This window comes from Lygodium microphyllum, chromosome 4 (assembly GCF_053477565.2).
Source record: "Lygodium microphyllum isolate KBCC chromosome 4, Lygodium_microphyllum_v1.1.10, whole genome shotgun sequence".
Lineage (NCBI taxonomy): Eukaryota > Viridiplantae > Streptophyta > Polypodiopsida > Schizaeales > Lygodiaceae > Lygodium > Lygodium microphyllum.
This window is the reverse complement of record NC_141138.1, coordinates 175,117,141-175,140,206: the sequence shown is the minus strand read 5'-3', so window position 1 is coordinate 175,140,206 and position 23,066 is coordinate 175,117,141. Positions and strand designations below refer to the sequence as shown.

General features: G+C 41.4%; 1 protein-coding gene across 11 annotated transcripts in view; it reads left to right on the top strand.

Moving 5' to 3' along the window:
• Positions 1 to 23,066, top strand: part of LOC148037934 (AT-rich interactive domain-containing protein 5-like) — an 85,535-nt gene that overhangs the window by 22,175 nt on the left and 40,294 nt on the right. For 10 of the 11 annotated variants that reach the window (XM_087676957.1, XM_087676958.1, XM_087676953.1 and 7 more), the window contains exons 5-8: positions 8,308 to 8,430; positions 10,236 to 10,352; positions 10,453 to 10,504; positions 10,608 to 10,873. In XM_087676957.1, the coding sequence (XP_087533083.1) occupies positions 8,308 to 8,430; positions 10,236 to 10,352; positions 10,453 to 10,504; positions 10,608 to 10,873 (558 nt within the window). Of the gene's footprint in view, positions 1 to 8,307; positions 8,431 to 10,235; positions 10,353 to 10,452; positions 10,505 to 10,607; positions 10,874 to 11,490; positions 11,512 to 23,066 lie in introns of those variants that run through there. The other variant, XM_087676964.1, reaches the window with a different exon arrangement.

Here is a 23,066-nt window from a genome sequence, read left to right as displayed (position 1 = left end):
GTCTGCACAGGAACAGCAGTTGCCTGGCTGAAATCAGCTCCAAACTGCTTGAAGAGGGTTGGAAATCAAGCGCCAACTGATGGAGATAGCAATGGACAGCTTCTGCTGAGATGTCCTCCGCGAATGGGGCGTGGGCAACAAGCTGAAACACCTGAAATCTGCAAAAAGGAGATAAGGGCTGAATCGAGGGTAGCAAACGTATTTATAGAAAGTTTGGGCCCTCCCAAGTGGGATTGTGCTTATGGGACACAGAAACTCTCTAGGATCGCGTTGCTTTTAAATAAACAAGGTTTCTTCATTAATTAAGCATGCTTTGGGGCTGTTTAAGTAAATCTAATGCATTTTCAGCTCAACACCAGCCGCTAACCAAGTTTTGTGAAAGTGCGCAATAGAAAGAGGAAAGTGACTATGGAGAGAAGAAGACAAAGAGAGAATGCAAGAGAGAGAGTGATCAATGTGATAGCAATGGTTGAAGATACAAGGCTGCAATAGTGAGCCCTAACACATAGCTTTATGCATCAATGTGGATGTTAGATGGTAGTAGGGGAATGGATAAATTTAAAAAATTATTGGCACTTGCTGAAAATCAGACCAGCAAGACATTAAAATGCCTTCGCTTTGACAATGGGGAAGAATATGTGTCCAAAGCCTTTCAGACTTTTGTGACAGTAAAGGGATTAAGAGAGAGCTTACTGCTCCTCATTATCCGTCCCAAAATGGTGTTGCCGAGCGTATGAATCGGACCATTCAAGACAAGGTCCATACAATGCTGTCACATGCTGCTTTACCCCATGGTTTTTGGGTAGAGGCTGTGATGATAGCCGTACACTTGATTAATTTGTCACCAAACAGGTCTTTGGGTGGGGGAGTTCCCCAAGAAGCATGGTCGGGCAAGCCACCTTCGTATGCACACTTGAAAGTGTTTGGTTGCGAGCCATTTGTGCACATACATAAGGAAGAACGTAACAAACTTGAGCCAAAGTCCTGTAAATGTATTTTCCTAGAATATGGTGATGAAGGTGAAATGGGGTATAGATTATGGGATCCCGAGAAAACAAAAGTAGTACGCAGCAATGATGTCATCTTTTGGAAAGATCGCATGCATAAACAGCCCAAAAGAACAGAGGAAGTCAAAAGGGTTGTATTCGGGGAGGATGTACCAATAGGACAGCAAAGAATGCCCGTTAGACTCGTCTTTGTGACGGATTGGATAAACCCACACTTTGCGTGTGGCATCATTAACAAACGTAATAAAATACTTCTTCCCCCTTAAAGATAACCTTGGCATTTGACATACATCTGAATGTACTAACGCTAAGGGTGAAGACTTTAGCGAAAGAGATTTTTTGTGTGACGTTTGAGCATGTTTACCATAGATGCAATGATCACATTGTTCAAAATCAACATACCTCAACATACCTCAAACACGGTAAATAATCCAAACGAGAGAGCACTTTCATTCCAGATTGACTCATGTGTCCCAACTGGCTATGCCACAAAGAAACACTTGGTTGCTCAGTTATGGCGACAATGTGGTCATGCATACTAGATACATGTAAAGGATACAGAGTATCACTTTTGGACCCCTTGGCAACAATGTAAGAGCCCTTACATATTTTCCATTTGCTATCTCCAAAGGTGGTGTGATAGCTTTCATCATCTAGTTGCCCTGTGCTAATCAAGCTCTTTTTGAGTTGAGGTACATGTCTCACATTATGCAAAACAAACATGGAGCCATGCTGAAAACTGCACCATTATAGTTAGAGAACCACTCATGATGTGGTGTGACATGAAAGGACGCACCTGAATCAAGTATCCAAGTATGAGTGTCATCCTCAGAATCTGCAATTAATGCATGTGCATCCAAAGAAGAAGCTAGAAGTATATCACCATCACTGCCATTATTATGAGTGACTACATTAACCTCTTCTATTTTCACAGTGCTCTTTCTGGAATGCTGGCTGTCCTTGTTTTCAGCCTTGTTGGCTCCATTGTTTTTGTTTTTACCCTTCTCTTTCTTTAGCTGAAAGCAATCCCTTTTGTTGTGCCCCTTTTTGCCACAATGATGGCACTCCACATTCTTTCCACAAGACTTACTGCGTGCTCGGTTTTCAGAACTGCTCTTATGCTGAAATCTGCCTCTAGTGTGTAATGCATTTGAAGACTTGTTTGCTGAGTTGTTTTGCCTATTAAGTTCTTCCATCAACAAAGAACTCTCCACATCAAAGTATAACAATTGAGCATTCGAATTACTCAAAGCTGTCCTGAAATTATTCGAAGTTTTAGGTAGGGTGCATAGCAAGAAGGTAGCTTTGAACTCTTCATCAATATGAAAATCCAAAGCAATCAATTGACTGAAAATTGAGTTCATAGACATGGCTGTACCCTCTTTCATGCGAACATCCATCAGTTTTTTCAGCCAATAAACCTTGCTGGCTGCACTTTTCTGAGCATACAATTCTTCAAGTCTTTGCCACATTGCATATGCTGAATTCAACTTCTCAATGTTGAAGAGCAAGTTGTCTGACACTGAGATCTCAATGGTAGAGCGAGCAAGTTCGCCCAAGTCATCCCACTCGTCTTGTTCCATGTTTGTTGGTTTGATTCCCTTTGTTTTGATGGGCTTTACATTTTTTTTTTGCACCAAGACATTGTAGCATTGCTTTTGATAGATGGAAAAATTATGGGCACCCTCAAGCTTCTTAATGTGTAAAAGATTACTGCTGTCACTATTTCTAGCCCCAATTTGACTAACCAGTCACTAAAGGCAAGTCCAAACATGACACAAGTGACCACAATGCACAAGAGTACCAACTAGCAATGAAAATCCCGAGATTGCAGAGATTTTCAGATCTGCAAATGAATTTTTAGAATTAAAAAAATGTCATTTGCCACACTCTTCAAGCAATTTTTGACACGATTAGAGACCAAGTCACTAGTTACATGTGAAATCCCCAAAATTTCACTGCAATTTCTGCTCCAAAGGCATTCTCGAGCACAAATTTGACAATTTGGGTCAAAAGCCCCAAATTTTAAGAAGATAACTTGTTCAAATTGCATCAATTCAAGTACCCAAATGCATATAGTAGGCAATTCTTGCACAAATTGATGAAATTCTGCAAAGGCCCAAATCTTTCGGGTCTGGTGTGCACCCCAAAATTTCATGGGCAATTGTGCATTGATTTCACAATTTTTGAGTCAGATTGTCCACTTCTGCATTAAAGTTCCCAAATCCGGGAAAAGCCCCAATTTTTTAGGAGCAAATGTGCACAGATTTGTATTCTGTGCTTGTATTCGCGAACGTCCGTAGAGAAAGGAAAGGAAACCTCTTTTTCTTTTTAATTTCAGATTTAAAAAAAATATTGACAGCTAGTTATGGTTCATGATGACCCGCCTAGTCACGGCCCTCACGGATGACTTGTCGGACAGGTCACCGCCTCTCCAGTCGGAGCGCTCGCTGAAGCCCGTCCCGTCTGGTCCGATCACAGCCCTGTTGCCATGTCTGTCCGCTTCTCCTATGGCCCGTTTCGTGTCGCCTGCCCTTGGTCGCCTCGTGGTCGCCTGCAATGTGTTCCCTACAGTCTACGACTTGCCGACTACCCGTCGAACTTGCCGCTTGGTTTGTGGCCTGTCACCCCGACTGTTTGTTGTCTCTTCTGCACGTGTCAACACTGATGGTTGATGCCCGTCTAGTTGGCCTACCTCTTCTGCACGTATCAAAGATTGACAGCTGATGCTTGAAGTTCTTGCTCGCCTGCCACGAGCTTTGAGAAACGTGCACAACTTGTGTGCTCTGATACCAGTTTGTAGACAATAAGTTTGTCGTGAGCTGAGCTGATAGTCAGATGTGAAGAGTTGAGAGTAGTAGAGAGTGAGAGAGTGAGCACGACACTTGATGTTTGGTACAATGACTAGTGTACCACATTTTAGGTTTTGAATATATAAAAAGTACAAAGTGTAAGGGTGCATTCACACTTGAATACAATAAAAGGCACGGTGACCCTTTATTCCCAACAAGGTATTGGCTGTAAGTGGGTTTATAAAATTAAGCGTAATGCAAATGGTTCAGTTGGCAAGTATAAGGATAGGATGGTTGCAAAAGGCTATACTCAAACATATAGATTATGAAGAGACACTTAGCCCAATCGCTAGGATGGCAACTGTTCGATGTGTGATTGCTTTGGCAATAGCCAAAGGTTGGAATTTGCAGCAAATGGATGTCAAGAATGCCTTCTTGTATGGTGAATTGCAAGAAGAGATGTATATGGAGCAGTCGGGAGGTTATGAGGATTTAGAGTATTCCTCATATGTGTGCAGGTTAAAGAAAGCACTCTATGGGCTGAAGCAAGCACCTAGAGCATAGTTTGACAAGATCAGAGAGTATATTGTCAACATTGGCTTTTATGTTTTTGATACCGACCACTTACTTTATGTGAGAAAGGGAGATGCAGGCTTTGTCATTATAGTCATCTATGTGGATGATTTGATTATTATAGGTGATAGTGATAGTGGGATTGTTGAAGTTAATGATTTTTTGAAGAAGTTCAAGATGAAGGATTTGGGTGAGTTGAGGTACTTTCTTGGCAGTTTGGTGATTAGATGTGATGAGGTATATGGCTATCCTAAAGGTAGTATGGCTTGGATATGTTATCCAAGTATAGTACGATATCATGTAAGCCTCTTTTAGTACCATTGGAGCAAAATGCGAAGTTGAGTATTGACATTGGAGGATGAGATTGAAGACCTTACTATGTTCAGGAGGATAGTAGGGGGTATGATTTACATGACTATCACAAGGATATACTTGAGCTATGTTGTTGGCCTTGTCAGTTAGTTTATGAAGATGCCTAGAAAGCCTCATTTGGATGTAGTTAGACGCATATTGAGGTATGTGAACTCCACTTTACATTATCGACTTTTTTCTGAGACAGGTAATGATGCATAGGTGTTTGGATACACAGATGCGGATTGGGCTGGTAGCATGTCAGACAGAAGATCTACCAGCGGATTGACGTTTTTCCTTGGTAGTACAACTATCATGAGGATATGTTTTTTAGAGACCTCACTTAACATGTGGATTAATTTTTAATCATATGATTAAGTAAATGTTACACATGGTAGGTGCAACTGGGGTTAGAGTAAATTTACGAGCCTGGGACTTGAGAAAATCATGGGATGTCAAAGGCAAAAGTTACTATAAGTTATGATGCACAGGTACTTGGTGGTATCTGGTGTCAATTGTTGGCCTAGGTCATTCATTTGGTCATAAGTGTCAGTTAGTGACACTAGAGATGTGGCGTTTAATGGCACGTAACGCCGATCTAATGGTCAAAGATGGCACAAAGAGACTCAAGAGCGGAAGATGCCTGGACAATTTAATTATTGGCCAGTCAGATTATTTTTTTGGGCATTGAAATAATTATCAGATTGATTTTCAGTAATTAAAGGCTGAAAATTAACATTTAATGATGGATAATGTTGGAAAAACCATTTGGGAAGGTTGCCACGTGTCAAACTTGCCCATACAGGCTGGTTAAAGACTGAAGAAGAGGAAAAACGAGATAATTCTTGCTGTAGCAAATGTGGGAGAGCTGTGAGCAGCCATGGCCTGCCTATTTTCAGCCATTGCAGCCAGCCAGCCACGAGTGAGTTTTGAGGAGAAGATTGCAGTTTCGGACCCTCCATAGTTGGACGATTGCATCAAGGTACAAGGTGACAACTGATTTGGATGTCTCAGCTGTAGGCGACAGTATTTAATGTTGTTGTGGCAGGGCAGCAGCTGCATTTGACTGATTTTTCAGTCGTTCTTCGTGGCAAAACTTTGAATTTTCTCTCTCTGTAGCTTTCTCTCTCATCTCCCAGCCATTTCACAGCCTTGCTCCGAAGATCTCAGCATTTGGATCCTAGTTGGCTGAGAAATTGCAAATTCCTTTGTTGCAAATCCTCATTTACAGCAGAAATCAGGGTTTAGGAGCAGCCTTGTAAAGCGTGCCAAAAATTGGAAGCTCCAAGACTTGGATTTTTCAGAGTTGAAGGTGAATTTCAGCTAAATTCAGGTGGAGGACTAGCCAACCATTGGATTCGGGGCATTTCCATTGTCTATGAGGTGGGTGAAGATGAATTAAGTGTTCGAATCAAGGGGCAAATCAAATTGAAGACTTGCTAGTCACTTTGGACAGCAAGGGGAGTTTGGATTGCGAAGGGGATCGGGAGAATCCCATTGTAAATCAACTTCTTCTTTAATAAAGCTAAAGAAATACTGAAAGAGGCGCCAATTTTGGGACCAATCGAGTGTGCATTGTCCAAGATTAGTTGGTAAATGTGTTTTTTCAGATTTGCATTTATTGTTTGCTGTTGTAATTAAGTTGTAATCAGGGATTTACCACCCATCCACGGAAGAAAGGGTGGTTTTTTTTCAGATTTGCATTTATCGTTTGCTGTTGTATTAAGTTGTAATCAGGGATTTACCACCCATCCACGGAAGAAAGGGTGGTTTTAGCAACAATTATATGGAGTAGCAAAAGCAACCTACAATTGTTTTATCGAGTACAGAGGCCGAGTATAAAGGTGCTATTATGGCAGCATGTGAGGTGGTATGGCTGCAAAAGTTATTGGGTGATTTGGATGTGCATGGAGATGGTCCGGTTGTCATTCACTGTGACAATATGAGTAGCATACTGCTAGCTAGGAACCCAGTGTTCTATGCTAGGACAAAATACATTGAGGTGCACTAGCACTTTGTGAGAGAGAAGGTATTTGTAGGAGAGATTGAGTTGGTATATGCTAGCACATAGGATTATATAGTTGGCATTTTCACAAAGGCATTGGGTGTAGAGAAGCTTTAAAAGTTTCGAAGCTTACTTGGAGTTGTAGAGATACAATTGAGCTTGAGGGGGAGTGTTGAGATAGCAAGCTTAACATATGCAGACATTGATGATAGACCGCCTGGCTAGATGGGTCGGCACGTCTGCACGTCGGTGGTCACTATGATCCTCACATGGCTACTAACTTATTACCTATTATATTTAGTTTGTTACACCTACCTACAGCTGACAGTTGACTTAGCAAACCACTTTTCGTTATGTTGTATCTTATCTATACTTTGTGTACATTGTATTGTGTGTGGAAGAAGAAGAAGAAACCAGTAAGAAAACGTTTTGGCCTCCATCTCTCTTCTTGTGTTCTTGAGTGAGCTTCTTCTTCTGTGTATGGTATGTGTTTGGCATAGCAGCTCTAGCAAGTCCCCCCACCACACGATTCTTGACAGTTTCATCACCACTCTTAGACTCTAGGCCATTTAACAATGCATTTGTAGACGGGATGGTGTGGGTTGGAGCTATGGGGCCAATCCTTGGAATGTATCTGTGACCTAGAATGCTGCTAGCTCCTAGGCTTAGGTGTGAGCGTGTTTGGTTTTCTAGCTAGAAAGTGAGCCTGATGCCATCTCCAGTCCCTTATATTGGTGGATATAGCTTGAGTTGTGTCTCATGTGCAGGTTGGATCCTAGGCATACGTTACAGTTACTATGATTCTGTGTCTCAAAATTCATTAGGTGGAAGCATCTCTGTTTTACAGAGTCAATGTCTCATGTGCATGTGCATGTGCACAAAACAGAACAATATTTATGACTGAGATTTCGGAATTCAAAATTGATCAGGTGGAAACCACGGTTTATCAAAGTTTAATCTCTCACATGTGCATGAACATGGATGTGCACTTACATAATCAAATTCAAAACCCCTCTCTATTTCTCCATGTATAGAGCAGCTCATAGAGCTAGTTTTCACCATGTTAACTTCATTGCCCTTTGATCTCTCTTCTCCAGGACTAATCCAAAAACAACACTTGATAGATGAAAGCAAGCTGCAATCCTACTAGCTCTATCTTGCGAATGCTTGTGGTTAAACATGTCATGTGCATCCTCCTCAAGCAATGACAGGCACTCAATTTGATAATAAATTACTTCAGAATCCTAGATATATCTCCTCCCAAGTATTTGCATGATGGATGCTAATTTTAATCCTTACGTCTTGTTGTTTATGGTAGTTTTTGTGGAAGCAAAGTGATTCTTATTGTCTATGGTGCTCCCTTTTCCCCCTTTTCCGCTTGTTTGTAGATATGGTGCTTATGTCAGTTGCTGTAAGGTTTCTGTTGCATATTTGCACATTAAAGATGCTACTCTAGCATCTTGGATTGTCTTACTACTTGGAACACCTTTTAAGGTGTTCATTTGCAGCTGTTATCGCTATTGCTTTGGGATTTATGTGCAGACTCATCTAATGTGATAATTTATTTTCTGGAATGCAGGCTTTACTGGACTATGAGAGGTTCAAGTTACATGGAATTCATCCTAATTCCCGCCAAAGTGATACACAATGTAAAGGAGGAGCAGATGATATATCTAATTCTGATCAGCTAAACAGTTCACAGGTCTTTGTCAAGCTTACTCTTTTGGATGCCATGAGCAGTTTCATCTCTTTTCCATGAGCATGTCTCCTGTTTGTGTGCATGGATTTCTCCCTGAGCCATGCAGCCAATGTATTGATGGTTAGAGTTGATCCTGTGCAAGAATGTGTAGCATTTGGGTCTCAATCTTAGACTTCAAAATAACTTCAGGTTTTTGCTCATTCACCATGATTTACAATGATGGAAATTTATAGCTCAGGACCTTATTGCTTATAGCAATGATATTTCTATCAATTTTATGCATAGACCAGCACTTAAAGCTGGTATACAGATGATTAAAAGCTTCTGTGGGAGATAGAAACTGTCAAATGTCCCTTGTGTGCTGTTCTCTATGTATCTTAGATGTTTCCTACAGATCTTATAATGTGTCTGGTGCTTCCAAGGATTTGTTGGAATTATCATTTGTGTACAATGTTTAGAAATTATTCCCTTCGACTGTCACCAAAGCTCCATGCTAAGAAAGTATGCATTCGAACATTCTAGGGCCTGCTTTAGTCTTGTTCTTACGTGTTTGTATTAGATCTTGTTCTTCAATCTTGTATATCCCAATAATGCATTGTACTTACATGGTCTGTTGTGTAGTTTTACATCACACATATTTGTGCTCATGTGGTCTGTTTTGTGATTCTTCATCCTGATGCTTTACATTGATTTTGTATCATATGTCTGGTTCTTTAGTACGAGTGATGTGCTGTGTTGAGTGATTCTTCAGCACATTGTTTTATATATGTGATTCTTCAGCAACTATTGATGATTAGTCCTTCATACTACCTGTGGCAAATTAAGAGCATAAGGGTGGTGGGATATGAGGCACTAGTTGAAGAGAAAGCATAATCTGAGATTCAATAAACATCTTTTGACAGTTAGTCCTTCATAGTAGCTGTGGCAAATTAAGAGCATAAGGGCAGTGGGATATGAATCACTAGTTGTAGAGAAAGCATAATCTGAGATACAATAAACATCTTTTATGTATGGTGCATAAAACTTTTCGGCAGGGTGTTGAAGTCCTGGTATGAAGGTGTCAGGACTTAGAAGGAAATACTCACCTGGAAAAAGCACAGCTATAGCCTTAAAATGACAACTTTCTAGGGCTGCTCCACAGATGTCTGCTGAGAATGTAACCACTGGCTCCAGGAATATATTTTACCTTTTTGGCAGCTGAAATGAGGCCGTCAAAGCTCTTCCTGGGGTCATCTTTATGTTGTCCTATTTCGTGCCCTGGGAACACACTAAACAACTTGTCTTGATGTCACCTTGTTGAAGATTTAAATTTAGGTTGCTGCAGATGACGACTTTCCTTGAGATTTAGTATTAGCTGACTGATCTGCAGGACTTGGGAATTGGCAACATAGGGCATCTGCACAATAATTATGCTTTCCATGAAGGAAAGCAGCAACATGGATCAAGGTTGTGTGATGATTTGGCAATATATTTTCTCATAACAAAGAATAACAATAGTCCTGTATTGTTTGTTACCATCCATAGTTGTAGGGAATGACCATTTTTATGGCAGTAAATAGTATGTTGATGCATGCTGTTTTGGTTCCCAGTCCCGTCCTGTGTGACTATGTAATGGACTACTTGTTTAAACTTGGCCTAACTTGTCCTTGTTGACTATTGAAGGATGTGCCAATTGTTGCTCAAAATCCAAAAGCAATGTTTCATCATTAGCTGGAAGTTAATGTAGAATGAGTTGAATCCCTTCATATTTGTATTCTGAAATGATTATAAGGCTACAGCATTCTCATTTGGTGAAAATTGCCATTCAGCCCGGCTTCATCACAAAGTCCGGACGAGCAAGACGAGATGCAGCTTCAAGAGCTATGCAGGGCTGGCATTCTCAGCGGATATTGGCTAATGGGGAGATTGGAGATCCTGTAGTCAAGGTATTAGTGTAAATTGTAAATTTGCTGAATCATTCTTGTACTATATGTCAGCTTGTGTAGTGTGGTTCAAACCATATTTATGTTTCTATTCTTGTTTCAGCAAGAGAGGACTTCTAGCTCTGGTGCAAAGCGAACAAAACAGCTTAAAATGGGTACAGTTAAATCTTGTTGCATGGATACAGGGTGTTACAGGGCTCATTATGGAGATTACCTTTGTGGTGTATGTCATTAATAATGGTATCTACAATCTACCAGGCGTAATGAAGCGGAAAAAGTCCACAAATTTTGAAAGAGGTGTGCAAGCTGCTCGTGCAAGGCCTCAGTTTGTGAATGCTAATAAAGCAAAGGATGATGGTTGGGAACAAGTTGGTAATCAAGCATTTTGCAATAGTAAGAAATCTACAAAGCAAGAGCATTCAAAGCAAGGGTGGGCGGGCATCAACACTTTCACTGGAGTTGACATATGGGTCACAGATGAGGGCCCACAAGCTGACTGGGTCAAGATAAATGTGCATAAAACGGTGAGTTGTGTTTCTCTTTTAAACTCATTCATCAAGAAGGTTTGCTAGTTTCTGTAAGGCATTTGGGTCAAGATAAATGTGCATAAAGCAGTGGGTTGTGTTTCTGTTTTATTACTCATTTGTGAACAACTCTTATTGGAATTGAATATGCTAATTGTGCTCAATGAGATGTACCAACAATACAACTCGATTTAGCTAAAGCTTTTGATACTGTTCATTGGGATTTTATCTCTCAGAAAATGCAATGTATGGGTTTCACTCCAAAATTGCTGTAGGTTATCTACTGGCTATATTTTTATTCTACTGCTTAATGCATTATTGTAAAAGATTTGTCACAATCATGTACTTGGGGTAAATCTGTGAGATAGGGTTGCCCTGCAAGTGCTCTGTTGTCATATGCCATTGCTCCCCACCCTTTGGTTCTCTATATGGATAGGCTCACTAAAGCAGATATATATACTGTAACTTTGAGGTGACAATCCATTTTTGGCTCAGGCATATGCCGAGGACTCTTTTTTAATGCCTAGAAATGACCTTTGAGATGTTCCATTATCATTATTTTTGCCCTAGACTAATCATATCTGTATTTTATATCTGCATTCATTGATCATTTGCAGAGGTAGTTGTTGTGGCTTCAAGTCTCCTGGCCATGAAAGTCTTGCATAGAAAGAGAGGTGATGATGAAACCAGCCTTCCTTCTCAGGTAGGGTGGTAGATGACCTTATTCAACACAAATTACAGCAAGCAACAAATTCACAAATCTGATATTACACACTTTTATCGATTAATCTTGGACAGCTGACACGCAATTGGCCCCAACAACTGGCACCCCTTGTGGTATATCTTTATCCTGTATTGCTCTAAGTTGAAGTATAGTGAAATATGGACTGATCTCTTTCAATCTTTAGTACAAATGGTTGTCATAAATGACTAGCAACAAGATTGGGCACAACTCCTTGAGCTCTTGCATATGGGCCAAATCTTTTGACCTAAATAATGCATTATATATTGATTTAACTCTTTATTACAGCCCCAACACATGCTTATTACTAGACGTTATCGGTAAAAATGATCGCTTTCCTAGAGAGTGTTTGTGTGCCACATGCAAACACTAATTTGGGAGAATCCACTTGTCTATAAATAGACTGGCTGCATACCACTCAGCCCCATCAGCGGTTTTGCAGATTGCTGGCACTTGATTCTCCACTGTTCACACTCCTTTATAGAGGATATCACAATTCGAGCTGGTATCCATTAGTAGGCGCTTGCCTCTAGCCCTCCATCAGCCATTGGTGACTATCTTCAGCCCTCAAGGCCTGCATTTACTGCTAGCGATTGCTAATCAACCATCATGCGATAGTTCCCAGCCTTCTCTTCTTGCTTGGCGTCCATCGGTTGGCTGCATTTTGCTGGTGGAGGTCCACACAGCTCGGTTTGTTGACTAGAGCTGTCACCGGCCTGCCATTGTAAAGAAATGCTCATTTATAGACATGCCATCATTATCAGTTGTGCTTTCAGTTTCGGCAGCTGTCTACATCATTTCGGGATTATTTAATTTTGAAAATTAATTAAATGGTTGGATAATGTTGAAAAATGGGTTTATAAGGCTGCCACTTGGCAAAAATGCCCATGCAAACTGAGAAAACGTTTTTAGGGGTTGGGTCTCAGTCATTTAGTTAGTTTACAGCCTAAGAGAGAGAGAGGGGGGGTTGTTGGTCCATTTTTGATCAGTGAACAGTAATTTGCTGCAGAAGACAACCATGTGGGGGCCTCAGTAGGCAAGGGACAGCAAGGAGACACCTTCCAAGGACTGTCAGCAACATTACTGATTAGGTTATAGCATTTTGGAGGTGCTTGGCAGTAGATGACTGCATTATATGCAGGCTGGAGTATGCAGTAGGCAGATTCTAGGGTTTTCTCGTGGAAAAAATCAGATTTCTCTCTTATCTTGGCTTTCTCTCACCTTCTTCAGTCAAATCTCAAAAGATCTGAGCATTTCTTAGTCATTCTCAGTAGATCTCAGCCATATTTGGTGGAGACCAATAAGATTTTTGTGGTAAACCCTAATTTTTTGTAAAAATTAGGGTCTAGTAGCCACCTCGGGACTCGTGCCAAGAAGATAAGGCATCGTATATTGAAATCAGCACCTGCAATTTGTATCGATAGGGATTTTAGATGCCAGGTCATCCGTTGTGAACTAGGGTAACATTTGGCGAGTTAGTGGTTCCATTTGTGCAAGTCTTGGGTAAAAATCAAGGGGCCATGGCATTAGATAGGGCAATTCTTGCGTCGAAGCAGCCAGGGCATTGGACAAAGGGTGCATGTTGGCTACCCAAAGGTCTACCAAGACTACAAAGGCGATGGTTATCTTACCAAAGGTTGGCAAGTGGGGCAAGGAAATGACGTGATGAATAAAGTGGAAGTATTTTTAAAGTAGCTTGTTTAGAAAGAATGTCACACATCATCTAACTTTAGTGAGCCAATAGTAGTGAATTCAATGAGTAATCGCCTATATTTTGCCAACTTGACTTTCAAGTCATTTCCTTGCTTATTTAATCGAAAAAACTTGAAGCTCAAAATCGAGGTTGATATGTCGGGTTTGATCTCTCACCACATAGTAGTTGAGGAGATGACTCCAACACCTAGATGTGAAGGGAAAGTGTTGTATTGAGAGTGGAACTCAGGAAGCAAGCCTTGTATTATCTCAGCATTGGTTATACCATTTCGAGCTCTTCATTGACGGATGTGATAAGGTGAGCTAGTCGAGGGTCTAGCATAGGCTCCAAACCAATGACTAGGTCTCAAATATATTGAGATTCAAGCACTTGTTGCACAAAGTTAGATCAAGTGGTGAAAATCGGCCTGTTAGAGTAAGTCTTATCCATGAAGGCATTTTTATCTATAACAACAGGAGTGGTAGTGTTGAATGAGGAATAGTGTGGATAGGGTGGGGGAGTGAGTACACTTGGGGATTAATCCCAGAGTATCCATGATGCATATGGGATGCATCCATAGTGGATCTAAAAGTGAGTATGGGCTAACTGGGCATGGTTACGATAGTTGCATGTGTAGCCCAAGGAGAAGGAATGGGGACACAGTAGGTAGAGGATGGAAATCCTTGTGTGGGAGTGACCCATGGAAGGAGAGACGGTTCATCGTTGGTAGAGGATGGAAATCCCTACATTTGAGAGACTGATGAATGGTGGGGTGAATGTCTAGGCTTAGTGAGGGGGATGTCTATAACAGCTGTCCCAAGATAGATAGATGTGCTCACTTGTAGGTATGGGTAAGGCACATTATTAAAAAGGTGAATTTTTTGCTAACAATGTACCAAGGTACTAGGAACTGAAACATATGATCCAAATCCCAGTGTGTTGGATGAAGATGTGCTGTGCAATCCTAAATTATTGAAAGTAGAAGAAAGGAAATCTACGTGTTGACCAAAAGATGGAGGGATGGAAGGAGTTTGAGAAAAATGACTACCAAAACATGCTCAAATGAAATAGAATTGTTAGATATACATGCGGAAGTACATTTGCATTGAGAGCCTCCTTGATTTACATTTACATACTCAAACCTATCATTATTCGGATCCTACATACCAAAAGGAAAAATAGGGAGGGGTTTTGATTCAAATAATCCAAAAGGGTTAGATGAACTTGACATTGGGCATGGCTGTGATGAAGAAGATGGATTGCCACTTGTCCCAAATGCCGTATGTTCTCCCTAGTCGGAGAGGTGGTCAGCCGCATCAGCCGATTTGGATGGATTAGGAGTTGGAGAGTGGTAGCGGCAACTGTGCGTGATGCACAAGTATTCTTGGAACTCGTCATTTATTATGAATTGGGTATCTGGCCAAGAAGAGGAAGGTGAAGGTGGAGTGTTGTCTTCCTTGTCAAGTCCATTAGATCCTTAGGGTCTCCAATGATGGGTAAGCGTGATAGGCATAGTAGGATCCCAAGGAGTCAGATACATTGTGAATTGGTTAGCGTTGTTTGTGTATCTCACACAAAACCAAGATCTCCACTATAGCCATAGGTACTCTTTACAAGAGCACCAACTCTGATACCAGCCTCCAATGATGGATAAGCATGATAGGCATAGTAGGATCCCAAGGAGTCAGATACATTGTGAATTGGATAGCGTTGTTTGTGTATCTCACACAAAACCAAGATCTCCACTATAGCCATAGGTACTCTTTACAAGAGCACCGACTCTGATACCATGCGAAGATAAGCTGGGTTTTGCACTGAGAAAACACAGAATGTACGAACATGACTAAAACACAAAAACTTAGACAGCAATGCAGAAATTCTTAACGCAGAACACAAAACACAAAAACGCAAAAACACAAACACAAATAGAGAAAGAAAGAGAACTTTGAAGTGAATGAATCAATGATGTAAATGAAGGAAAGAGCATATAAATTGTTCAAAGGTAGAGCAGTGAATGTAGCTAGAGTGTGATGGTGAGAGACGGATCTCGAGTGTTGTAACCACTAGTCGGAGCTGAGAGAGTGCTGAATGTGGGAAGGTAGCAAGCTGGTCACCAAAACGCAGCAGCTTGGAGATTGAAATATGGTAAATGCAGCAGTGTACCACCTGTTGGAGGCTGAAAAGTGGTCACTGGAGTTGTAGATAGTAGGGTGACAGCTGTAGGAGGTGCGTCGGGTGCAGTTTGAGTCTATACTATCAAAAACAGCAGGAGTCTGATGTCCATGCATCAACAAATTAGCAGGGCGGCCAGCTGGAATTGCAAATGCAGTCTGTTTGGGGCATTTAATGCAGTCGCTAGTAGGAGGAGGAGTCGCCAAACAGCAGTGGGCAGGTTGATAATGACGTGGTAGTAATCACTTGGGCTGGACGGCCATTGATGAAAGGGTGATAGCTGAGAATCGGCAAAAATAGATGGGTTGAATGGCGGGCAGCTTGTCTATTTATAGATGCAGAACGATCCTCCCAAAGTAGGGTTTTACTTATGGGACATAGAAACTCTCTAGGACCATCCACCATTTGATGAAGTTAGGATTGGATCCAAATATTTACTCACATTTGAATTCAGATCAACATTATTATGGAAAAAAATTGAATGACATTGTAGCTCAAATGATTATACTTTTTCAATAAAACAAACATAAGTAACAACATCTAGATCACAAAGGATAGGGACCATCAAGTTCAAAAGATAGTACATGAGTTTTATGGTCAATGTACGAAGAAGAATATTTATAAAAAGACCATTGCATGCTAGGAATGACATCAAGATTTTTGGTGAAAGCTCATCAATTGAAAGTCCAAGAGCTTATGATATTGTTGTATCAAAAGATCCAAGCTTGGCACCATTTGATCCCAATGATCCATAGTAGGGCCCTCTGCATAATGGACACAATAAGCTTGGTTAGCGGATATTGTGTGGAGCTATAATTTTTGCACCAATTGAAGCCATTATTGAATAAAACTGTAACTTCTTGGCCTTTAATACGACTAGTGATGTTTAAAAAGTCACATGGACCGAACATAGTTTTATTTATAGAATAACCATTAAATTACTCGCATTAACAAAACAATCTTCCGATAAAAATTGAGAGGAAATACCTCCAAGGAGCAGATTGAAGGCCAACCACCCCAAGCAATCCAAGGGGCAAATTGGTTTGAAGGCTTGTTGGTTGCTATGGACAGCAAGATGTATTGAAGATTGAAGGAGATCAGGCTGGAGCTCAGTGTACTTCAACCTTCAGCAACACAAGTTAAAGAAATACTCCATGGGATGTCAGTTTCGGGGCCAGTCGGGTGTCCAATGTCCAAGATAAAGTTGTAACATTTGCATTTTCAGTTTATGTGAATCTTATGCTTTCTGTAATTAGTGCATAATCGTGTTACTTACCACCCTATCCGAGAGGAAAGGTTGGTTTCGGATCGGCACTCGCTCTAAGGTTTTACCCCCCTTCTGAAATTGTTGGCACCATTAGAATCATCATCAAAACTACCATTCAAAATATTCTCTCTCCAACTGACTTTCTCTCTCATTCTCTAATGTTCCCTTAGCAATTCTCAGCACATTCCCACCCCTAGTGAAGAGCAGTACTGATTTTTGCTGTTGAAACCCTAATTCACAACAGCAATTAGGGTTTGTCAACCACCTCCGAATCTGTGCCCATTAATTTAAGACGCACTCAGAGTAATAGATGTGAATTGAGAATTTATAGTGAATATGAGGGGTGAACCCATTCCCATTAAATTTTGTAAAGAAATACTCGAACAAAAAATACAAACACCATTGTATGACAAAGTACAAATTGATAAAAGAACTCGGTAGGGTTAGGGACCATGGTAACTTAGAGACAATAAACATAGAAGTTGATAAAATGATAAATGAACAAATACAATGCTCAATGTAGTAAACACACAATGCAAAGTGAATAACAAACCTCGAACTTCTGTGTCTGTAAAGGATCGAAGTAGAGGGTATGAGCTAGAGAATGTGTCATACCCTAGAGTCTATACAGATCTCAAAACACAGCAGACAGCCTCCGAATGTGTTCAACAGCAGCAAACACAGATTTAGACAGTTTGCATTAGGCTGTATATGTCACGAGCATCTCAATAGAGTGGGCAGTAGGTTGAATACAGTCTCTAAGACAGCTGCTGAAACTGAAATCACAGCTGATAATGATGACATGGCAGGCTCGGAAGCTGTGTGGACCTGCAGCAGCAAAACACATCCAGCTGATGGATGCCATTAGGAGGAGAAGGCTGGGAAGTGTTGCCTAATGGCTGATTGGCAATCGCTAGCAGTAGATCTGGGCTTGGAGGGCTGAAGACAATTGCCAATGGCTGATGGAGGGCTAAATGTAGGCGTCTATTGATGGACAGTAGTGAACTGTGATATCCTCTGATGAAAGGGTGTGGATAGTAGAGAATTGGGCGCTAGCAATATGAAAATTAAGATGGGGCTGAGTGGCAAGGTGTCTATTTATAGATGAGTGGATCCTCCCAAATTAGGGTTTGGCATGTGGGACACAAACACTCTCTAGGAAAGCGATCATTCAATGATTAACTTTTGGTAATAAGCATGTTTTGGGGCTGTGATAAAGAGCTAATCAGTATATAATGCATTTTCTAGCTCAGCACACCCTCTCAAGCCCAAAATTGGAACCAAGAAGGGACTACAAAGCATAGCTCAGCCATAGTTATCCAAGTGCATTGAGCCAAGGGTGCAAGTTGGCTGCCCAAGGACCTACTAAGACTAGAGAGGGGATGATTACCTTATCAACAAAACCCAAAGGGTCACCCCAGAGAGGCCAAGGTATCGAACAAAGGGTGTTGGCCTACTAGAACTTGCAAAAGCAATGAAACCACTTTGTTAAAGCAGAGAGAGAGAGAGAGAGAGAGAGAGAGAGAGAGAGAGAGAGAGAGAGAGAGAGAGAATCAATGGTGACGGTGGACTCTACCGCGCATGTCCAAGGTTTTGTGTTGAAGCGACTGTTCTTGGCATAAGCGAATTGGAGAAGTGTAGTACCACACTGAAGACGGGGACATCCAGTGTGAAAGCAAAACAATCGTTGAGTCATCAGTTGCTGGAAAGAGAGTGGGGATTAGTAGTGACGATCTTCTGCCCCTTGTCGCTTGCGCGTTTGGGCCCTAGCACCGTTTGTGTCTAGACTTCCCTGCTGCTGGGTGGACTTACACACGCCATTAGTTTGCGTCGGAACTTCCCACGCTAACCCCCTATCCCAGATCGTTTGGCCATGTTGCACACAGAGATTCATCTGTCATGCGCCCTTCCTTGCCTCCTGTGGGGGCTCGACTATCAAACAGAGAGAGTGAGAAGGCGAGAGAGAGAGAGCAGACTTGTGCGCTAGCCTGCAACAGGGGTGCTGAGCATCTAGTTCTGTGATGGATAATCTGCAGGTGACAAATGGTATCAATATGGCCTTTCTCGACTAGCATAAAGGGAATGGGAATGACCAAGTTCTGTCGGACTCGGATAGTGATTCGTTGGTTGAGGATTCTGGGCCGTTGACTGATGGGGATGAGATAGATAAACGTCAGAAGATATTGGTTGAAGAACCGGTATTATGCCCTCGAAATTTGCCTCAGCCAGAGGTTCATGCTTCTGGTTCACAGCTTGATTGGTCTCTTTAGTTCATGATGGCCACTGCCAGTCATCTTATGTCTGATTATGTCCATGTTAATGAGGGCAAAGCTAACTCTTTATTGGATGGGGATATGTAGTTGCAGTCATGGGAACGAAACTGGTCCTACAGCAGATTGCTGCTTTCCATGAGAGGGCAGCCATCTTTTACTTTACGAGAAGGACTCCCTTGATCAGTAAGACTCGTGCTTGGTTGCACTCCATGCTTGTAAGTGTTGAACAGTGCCAAGATGATGCTTCGGGACATGTGCAATCCCCTCTTGTTGAAGAGATTTATGATGGTCCGAAGGGGTTTTTTGAGGTTCTTTTTTGTTCCTTGGAAGCGTGGGCTTTCATTATGCAGCGCATTCCTTTGTTCTTGGATGGGCAGCTTGTTCACATGGTCCCTTGGAGGCCCATGGCTGAGTTTCAAGAAGCGTTGAGGCAGGCATGTGTCACGAGGATGTGAAAAATTTGATGCTTTGCTTATGTTTAATTGACATTTGATTAAAGGATTAATCAAATGTGCAATTAAAAGATGCACATGTGAGGTACAAGCTACTTTATTTACAGTTGAAGGCCGAAGGACCCTGTGAAAAAGATGGGTGTCAAAGGCAAAAGTTGTAACAAGTTACACTTGTTAGATTCCAGGTGAATTTTGGTGTCAGTTTGCCCCTAGGATCATTAATTGGCCATTAAGTGTCAGTGGTGACACTAGGGACTAGGCATTAATTAATGGATTAATGCTTATCCAAGGGTCAATTAATGCGTGGGACCACTTTGGGTTGCAAATGGCCTAGCCAATTAATTTTTGGATGGGCAAGGTCAATTTTTTGGGCAAGGATTAAGGGCTGAATTAATTTTCAGAATTAATTAATTCTGAAAATTAATTAAATGGCTGGAAATTGCTGAAAATGGATTGAGAACGCTGCCACTTGGCAAAACTTTCCCATGCAAGTGGAGGAAATGTTAAATACGGCTGAAGGGAGAGGGAAATCTTGTTTTTTCATTTTGGAGCTGTTGGACTGTTGCTGCCAGCTTTGGGGCCATTTCCCAACCATTGGAGACCATTTTGGTGATGGAGATTGTTATGGTGACTGATGCTGCCTCCATCATCCGATGAGTGTTGACTTTTATAAGTCCATGTTGGGTCCACAAGAGATTTTTTCCAGTGCTGTTCACTCTGCTTGCTGATATATTTGCGAGTTGGTCAGTAATCAGGTTAAACCAGAATGGGTGGATTTAATGGAGGCTGATATTTCAGAAGATGAAGTGTAAGAACTGCTGTCCCACTTGCCTCGAAGGAAAAGTCTTGGCTGGGATGGGCTTCCTAATGAGCTGTTTTCAGCTCATGTGGAGTAGCTTAAAGACCCATTAACTCGCTTGTGTCAGCAAGTGTGGAATTCTGGTATGATGCCATTAGACTGGAAGATTGTTATCATTCGGTTGTTGCACAAGGTTCCCTCTCCAACCTCTTTGAAACAATGGAGATCCATTTTTGTTATGGGTTCGTTGTATTAAATCTTCTCCAAAATCATTGCCAACAGATTGCAGAATTTTTTTTGCACTTGGTTCATCCACGTCAATATGGGTTCATTAAAGGTCGGAATATAATGTTCAACTGGGAATTGACTATGCCAAAGCTTCAAGCCAACAAGTGGTTATGCTTCAGCTGGATATTGAGAAGGCATTTGATCATGTTAGTTGGTCTTTTTTGTGGCAATTATTGTCTATAATGGGATTTGGTCCTTGCATAGTTTCTCTTGTTGATACCATTAGTCAAGGTGCTGTGGCTTGTATTGCTCTTAATGGAGGGATCACGAAGGAAATTGCCTTATCTCAGTCTCTTAGGCAAGGCTGCTCTCTCAGCCCTTAGCTGTTTGCGTTGGTTACTCACCCGATACTCATTGTTGGATAAGTTGGCTGATCAAAGCGAGATAGTTGGCTTGTCTCTTCCGAGTGGTACTCAACTTGTGGGTCAATCTTTGGCAGATGATTCTTTTATGTTTCTTAAGGCGGATCACACTAATGTTAATTGGCCAATGGTGGCATGGAATCTTTTTGCTTTGGCATCGGGTCTTCATATTAATACTCAGAAATCTACACTACTCTTCTATACAAAGAATGATCTGTAGGCCTTGGGCTAGCATGGAATTTTGATCTCAAAGGGAAATATAACCAGAAACTTGGGATATCCTATCGGTGTGGAGGTAGCTCCTCGTGCCTTACTGGATTGGATGGCCTCCCGGATTCATGACAGGTTCATGTACTGGAAATCTGAAGGTTGGCCTTTACATGTCAGACTTAAAGTTGCTCAATGTATTATGATCAATATGTTATCGTTCTTTTTGCCACTGCTTCCCTGGACTAAGAAGTCCCTTTTGGAATTGGTTCAGCCTATTAGATTCATGTTGTGGAAAAAGAAAGGCAATCATTTGGGACAAGTGTGGATTTCATGGCAGCATGTGACTACGCCTAAATGGATGGGGGATGTAGCTTTGTTGGATGTTAGTTTGCATATGACAGCCTTGAGGTTGGCCCTTTTGCAAGCTTTATATGTACAGAGTCATCCTTGGTTAGATATTGCTAAAATTTTCATTGAAAAGACTGTCATCTCTCATGGTAACACGGTTATGCATGCTTCCTGGTGGCATGTGCTTAATTTCTCGAGGCCTATTAAGGTCTCCCAATCATTTCTCCTTTCTCATTTGATTGCATCTTGGCAAGAGATCTTATGTTTTTCAGTTTGGTGCCCGCTCGATACTCGTAAGGAGGTGAATTCGCTGCAGGGAGAAGTATTGGCATCCTCTAGGTTGTTGGATTGGCTGGACAAAGATTTGCAGAGAGTCAAGTTTAATCAGTTTGCTCGTTTGGGGTTGCAGATAGTTTTTGATGGTGTTATTCTTGGGCAGTCCCGTCTTTATTCTTTTCGACGTATTTGTCAGCACTTTTGGGTATCCCGTGGATATTGTGATATCTGGTCATCCATAGAGGTCAGAGGTTCTCTCCTTTGCTTGTGCTACAACCATTGTATCCATGGCCTGATTGGATGTTTGTGCTTCCAGATGATTTCGAGAAGAGGTCTACTAACCAAATATATCAATATATCATCGAATGGTGGAGGCCAAGAGATGGGTCACTACAAAGGTGAATAAGTTATGGCATATTAGGGATGGAAAAAAGAAGCGGTAGGAAAGATTCATTCAACTTTGGAAGTCTAAGGCTCCCTATGAGGGTAAAGTCTTCTTGTGGAGACTGCTGATTAGTGGTCTTCCAACTAGAGAGGTGTTGCGTGCTCGGAAGATCTCTGCTGGTCGTTGTGTATTCTGCACTACATGTGATGAAACATTGCTTCTTTTTTTTGTCTCTTGTCTGGTTGCTCGATAGATCTGGAGTTTTATTTCCCGCGTGTAGTTCTCGGTGACTCAACACCGGCCGTTCATGGATCATGGGAAAGCTGCCCTCTGTGTCTTCTTTGCATTTTGATTATTCCTGTCTTTTCCATTTCTTTAGATGGACTTTGGCATATTTAGCGTACTCGGAATGCCTTTATTTTTGACTCAGTTTCAAGCATCCATGGTCATGTGGTCCGTGTTCAAGGTTTAGTGCTATGGCAGATTTCTTCTATGATATCAGCTGACCTGGTTCTTCTTGACATTGCTGCTCCTTGGCTGGCTATTGTTCACTCTACTCCAGCTGTCCTTCTTGTGTGATTTCTTTATGTTAAAGTCTTGATAGTCTTTCGTCAATTTCTCTGAAGACTTGATGGTCTGATGTAATAGAAAGTAAGAGATAGAGAGAGAGTGCTGACGTGATGGTCTGATGTAAATATTTACTACTTAATTCAATTATCTCTGAGAGAGAGAGAGAGAGAGAGAGAGAGAGAGAGAGTTTACGAAAAAAAAGAGAGAGGGAGAGAGAGAGAGAATGTTGGAAGTCTAAGATTCCTTATCAGGGTAAAGTTTGCATATGGAGGTTGCTTATTGGGGGTCTTCCAACTGGGGATGTGCTGTGCGTGATCATTGTGTATTTTGCACTACATGCGATGAGACATTGCTTC